This window comes from Prionailurus viverrinus, chromosome D1 (assembly GCF_022837055.1).
Source record: "Prionailurus viverrinus isolate Anna chromosome D1, UM_Priviv_1.0, whole genome shotgun sequence".
NCBI classification, from domain to species: Eukaryota; Metazoa; Chordata; class Mammalia; order Carnivora; family Felidae; genus Prionailurus; species Prionailurus viverrinus.
The window spans coordinates 61,098,521-61,104,520 of record NC_062570.1 but is presented as its reverse complement, the minus strand read 5'-3'; the positions used below and the strand labels follow the sequence as shown (position 1 = coordinate 61,104,520).

The following is a 6,000-nucleotide window of genomic DNA, read 5'->3' as shown; positions in this document are numbered from 1 at the left end:
AAAATCTTGTGTTTCTGATTCCTAATAGTCAAGAGCACTCTGATAAAGCCCAAGCTTCTCAATTAAACTCTCACTTCTCTAGGAAAGGGGTAAAAACCAACATGCTCTATGTATCTTGGAACCCCACTGTCCCCATTAACTTAATTCCATAAAGAAAGAGAAAACACTTAAAGGAACATAGTAAGCTCAGTTGTGTATAAAAACAAAAAACATAGTTGTAGAGCATCTATTTATCTTATGGTGTCAGAAAAAAAAAAGGATTCAGAAAATACCAGTCTTCCTCATCACCAACATGTCTACCACTTTGCCACTCACCATGGCTGGCCTATAGTCCTATTGGCTAAGTCACTTTGTATTTATGAGAGCATATGTTGGACTGTAAAGCAAGCCTAAGAATCTCTCTCTCCTCCCATGCTCATGGATGGAGAGTACTGATATGGATTAATCATGTTAAAGAACATTCTATCTGCTCTATATAAGAAAATGGGGTTTTTCACTATACTATATAAGAGAGGGTTAACAGTCAAGTGCACATCACCTACTTTCTGTCCTTTCTTTGTACTTCTTCCTGTGGAGAGCTTGTGAGTAAGATCAGCTTTAGAAGCTCAAGCCCTTGCCTAAAACATATTTGGAGCAAAAGTCTATAGAAATTAGAGAAACCACTTAGTATCCACTCTCTTAAATCTACTTTCTCCAGGTTCCTGGTTTTTTTTTTCTTTTTGTTTGTGTGTGGGGGGAGGGTTGTTTTTTTATTTTTTGGGTTTTTGTTTTGTTTTGTTTTTTGTTTGTTTATTTAATTCTAGGCTTACTCTGGACCAAACTAAAAGAATTATCCTATGGTTCAGCATAACTGTATAAAATTTTTCATTAGATTGGGATGGGAAGGGGAATATCCTAATAGAAAAGGGGGGAATTTATTTGCAGGTCACTGCTCTTTATGTGAGTAGTTTTTCTGAAGACTTTATGGAGAAATGTGATTGGTAAAGATAGTTCCTATATTCCTGGTTCTCCTTGTCAGTTAACATTATCTGACTCTATTACTAATAGTTTGTTCAGAAGAAATACTTCATTCTTTTATTCCAGGATATGAGTCTTTCAAAACTGTATTTTCTTTATGTCTCAGAGGAAAGTGCTGAAATGAGTGTTTTTTATGCTGAAAATATCATTTATGTTAAAAGTGTCATTTCAGATCTGGGAATAAACACTTTTCATCTGATTCATCATGCACAGTATCAATTCCTCTAACATTGAGATCACCACCTTCTTCCTGATTGGAATCCCAGGACTGGAACATATTCATGCTTGGATCTCTGTCCCCATCTGCTTCATGTACCTGGTGGCCATCTTTGGCAACTGCATCATCCTCTTTGTGATCAGGACAGAGTCCTCTCTCCATGCACCCATGTACTATTTTCTTTCTGGGTTGGCTGTCTCTGACTTGGGCCTCTCCCTCTCATCCCTCCCCACTATGCTGAGGATATTTGTTTTCAATGCTACAGGAATTTCCCCAAATGCCTGCTTTGCTCAAGAATTCTTTATCCACGGATTTACAGATATGGAGTCCTCAGTGCTCCTGGCCATGTCTTTTGACCGCTTTTTGGCCATACGTCACCCTCTGAGATATAGCTCTATCCTCACCAATGCCAGAGTTGCCAAAATGGGCCTGGTGTTTCTAATTAAAAGCATGCTCTTAGTGCTCCCATTCCCTTTCACTCTCAAAAAATTGACATATTGTAGGAAAAGCCTACTTTCTCACCCTTATTGTCTACACCAGGATGTCATGAAGCTGGCCTGCTCTGACAACACAGTCAACTTTTTCTATGGTTTCTTTGTTGCCCTCTGTATGATGTCAGACAGTGTGTTCATTGTTGTGTCCTACATATTCATCCTGAAGACGGTGATGGGAATTGGATCCCATAAGGAGCGGCTCAAGGCTCTCAACACCTGTGTCTCCCACATCTGTGCTGTGCTCATCTTCTATGTGTCCATCATTGCTTTGGCCTCCATGCACCGTTTTGGCAAGCACAAGTCCCCAGTGGCCATGATCCTCATTGCGGACATTTTCTTACTAGTACCACCTCTGATGAATCCCATTGTGTACTGTGTGAAGACGCAGCAAATTCGTGAGAAGGTTTGGGGGAAATTATGTCTAAAATAAAGGTATGGGGAAAAGTAAGGCAAGGTCAACCAAGAGTGGAGAATTAAATAATATATCTCTAAGCAAAGTATTATAGATGTTTATTATTATCTCCCTTAATCATCCTTATAATCACTACAACATGTGGGCTGGGCACTGAGGTCTGTGAGCCTAGGACTGATGCGGGCATTGACAGGTGAGTATGGAATAGTTTTACAATACTATTAAAATCATGAATCGATATACTGCTTTGGAATTTTAGTTACACTGTTTACAGCACAAGGGTAAATACACATAGAAGTAGAGCTTGTTCCCCCCTATGGAAAATGAATACTGGGGCACCTGGGTGGCTCAGTCAGTTAAACGTCTGACTTTAGCTCAGGTCATGATCTCACAGTTCACAAGTTTGAGCCCCGCGTCGGGCTCTGTGTTGACAGCTCAGAGCCTGGAGCCTGTTTCGGATTCTGTGTCTCCCTGTCTCTCTGCTCCTCCCCTACTTGTGTGCTTTCTCTCTCTCTCAAACAAATAAAAACATTAAAAAATTTTAGAAAATAAATACCAAAGGAGTTGGAAGTTAAAAGGTGTTATGCCAATCCAATTGGATTTTCCTTCAGGCAGCCTTCAGACATGTATTTGTTGAGGGTTCTTCAGTCAATTCAATGCAAATCCTTGATTTCCCACTTAAGGAAAGAAGTGTATTGTTAAGTCCAAATTGGTTAAAATTTTTCTCCCTTTTCTCTTTCCTTAGTAATCAAATAGGGACAACCAGTGATTGTTTTTAATGTTAGAGCTTTCATAGCCTGGAAATATGAGAATAAACTCTCTCACAACATCCTTTAAGACAGATCAGATTTTTTCTCTATATTACAACAGGGCTCCAAGAAATTATAGTTATTAAAAGGAGAATGAGAGAGTATGCTGCTAGTAGTAGGAGATAGGAAAGCTAGTAGTTCAGTAATTTTTAAAACATTGATATTCTTAACTACTTTAAAATAATGGCTCTCATGCTTATTTAGGCACTTGGTATTTTGACCTATGATATATTCAATTACACTAAACAAGTTAGAAATAATTTTAAACTAGCAGAAAATATGATCATATGTTAAGCAATATAAAATCATATTCATACATATATGGTCCCATTTTTTGAAAAGATAAGTGGCCCAGGGGAACCTCAGTGGCCCAGTTGGTTAAGCATTCAACCCTTGATTTTGGCTCAGGTCATGATCTCATGGTTCATGAGATGGAGCCTGTCTTTGGCTCTGTGCTGACAGCACAAATCCTGCTTGGGATTCTCTCTCCCTCTCTCTTTGCCCCTCCCCCGCTCATGCACATGCACACACTCTCTCAAAAATGAATAAACATTAAAAAAAAAGATAAATAGCCAACTAAAGTAGATTGGCTATCTCAGTATACGTTCTGTAAAATTCATCTGTTTCCTATTCATCTGTTATTTGTGAGTACTTCATAGTAGACAAAGTATAAAACATAAATTTTAGAATAAGTCAACCAAAACTCTTAAAAAGTCTATACTATGGATTGGGAAAAAATGATTGGTAATCAATTTCAATGTTTAATTATCTCAGTTGAACTCACAAGTATTTAGTATTGTTTGTTCCAAAGAACCATTTTGAACAAGATGTTCTCTGTTGAATAAATATTCTTATATATTTTATGTCCCCAGGTGAGTTTAACTGAGTTCTTATTGCTCAAAAGCTGACCCATTCTGGATGCCCATAGTTTAACCAAGGAAGGGAGGGACAAACCTTTGGGCTTCCTCCCAGGTTGATTTCAGTTATGTTATTAATTCACCTGTCTGTCTTACTTCAATTGTGTTTCCTTAAAGAAACTGTATACATTAAATTTATTATCGTATCTCCAGACTTGTACGCTGTATATAATGACATCTGGATAGCAGTCTGACACATTTATCAACTTTGAGAAAAGAAGCACGCATGCACGCGCGCACACACACACACACACACACACACACACGAACCTTTGAACAGTCAGAATATGATGATAAATTGTAAGCACACAGAACGTCTAGAATGATAGAAACACTATTGCCAAATGAATAAGATGTAACTATAAATTTTAAGTCAAAGAAGTTGCCCTGAAAAATAGTTCATGTTCTGTTTAGCCACAAGAAAAAGTAAACAGGTTGTCATGAAAGAAACAAGAAGAATATTATCCTCCATTTTTTTAGTATTTGCCCTCAACTAAGAAACTCAGATCTTTACAAAACAGAAACTGCTCAAGTCATAACATGTCAATAATGTTTATCTGGATCATAAGAGTGAATAGGCTAACATCTGTTTTCCTCAATTATAATATAGGCTCAATGTATTCCCAATCAAGCTTCCAGGAACATTTCACTGAGAATGGAGCAAAATAATTCTAAAAAAAGTTTTACAAATGTCAACTGGAAAATATAAGATAAAAACAAATAGAAAGTGTAATAAAGTTTCATATGATAGCAACATTTATTAAACAGCTATAAAATTGCATGTAGTTTGCTCAACAAATCAATGGGAAGAACAACGAAAGAATAAACACTTCAACATACTCTAAATGATATGAAAGTAATAAATAATTAAGGAATATCAGAACCTTACTGAAAATAGGTTATTCAAATAATAGTGGTAGAAAAAATTACAACCTATTTAAAAAACCATAATTGTGTGTGATCCTTTATTACACACAAAAATAAACTAAACTGGGAATTAAGTACAAAGATGTTTTTTCAAGTTTTTATTTAAATTCCAGTTAGTTAACATATGGTATAATTCAGTGTTCACCAGGCACCAAACAAGGGTTATATACTTACTTGTATTAACACAATTAACTTTTGTAAGAACATGGGAAGGTAGATTTTATTAATCCCTCCTGTTTTGTGGATTTAGAAGCTAAAGCTTTGAGAAGTTAAACAAGTTTTCCAAAAATACAGAACTATAAAGTGTTAGGAGCTTAAATCTAAACCCATTTCCAGAGCCTACAACCTCATGCACTACAGCAGACCAACTATTATTTTATCTCCTTATAAATTTAATAATTCACATTCTAGGAATAGAAGAACACAATCAGAGGGGTGATCAAATATTTATTTCTAATATATATCAAGGATTATTGTCTATGATAAAAATACTGTAAACTACCGAAATGTTAAACATAAACCATGATACACAAATAATATTAAGTATTATTCACCTATGCAACACAGAATCAACAACTAATGGCATTTGTTAAGCACTGTATTAGATGATAAGGATTAAATGAAACTTACATTTATGCTATCAAGGGGTTTACAGTCTGGTGGTGGGGAGAACAGTAAATAAAAAATTAAATCCACGGAGTAAAGTATGATAAGTTTAAGCACACATATAAGAAAGCAAATAAAAGAATAAAAGACTGGTAACTTGACCATTATAGTGCAGAATCAAGTGAGAGAACTTCCTAGGGGAAGTAAAGTCTAAAATAAAGTCTAATATAAAAATTTAATATATGATTAACAGAAAATGATAAATAATTTCAAGCAAATAGGATATACATCTGAGTACACACTACTATCCTAGTTAATAAATGTATGTGTATGTACACATATGTTGGCTTATTAAAAAAAGATAGTTATATATCATAAAATTCCTCATTAGTAGGATTGTGAGTGATTTTTTTTACCTTTTTAATCACAAAATTTAATTGTATATAGTACACATATGTGTGTATAATTATATGTACTTACATACATACAAGGTATAATTAGAACAATCCCCAAATTACTAAACACATCCTTTGAAGTAACAACAAAACACATTCATGTCCTATTAACAACTGCTATGGGGAATAAAAAACATTGATAAAAG

At 35.3% G+C, this 6,000-nt stretch overlaps 1 protein-coding gene across 1 annotated transcript; it reads left to right on the top strand.

Annotated features, from left to right (window-relative positions):
* The first annotated feature begins 1,210 nt into the window (after window positions 1-1,210).
* LOC125177203 (olfactory receptor 51A7-like) lies at window positions 1,211-2,158 on the top strand. The gene has a single exon (XM_047879315.1). It carries the CDS (start codon window positions 1,223-1,225, stop codon window positions 2,156-2,158), a length of 936 nt encoding a protein of 311 aa, XP_047735271.1. The 5' UTR covers window positions 1,211-1,222.
* Window positions 2,159-6,000: the final 3,842 nt, after the last annotated feature.

Excerpts from the sequence above, each read along its gene's own strand:
- LOC125177203 (XM_047879315.1), top strand. The coding sequence starts at position 1,223 with ATGCACAGTATCAATTCCTCTAACATTGAGATCACCACCTTCTTCCTG.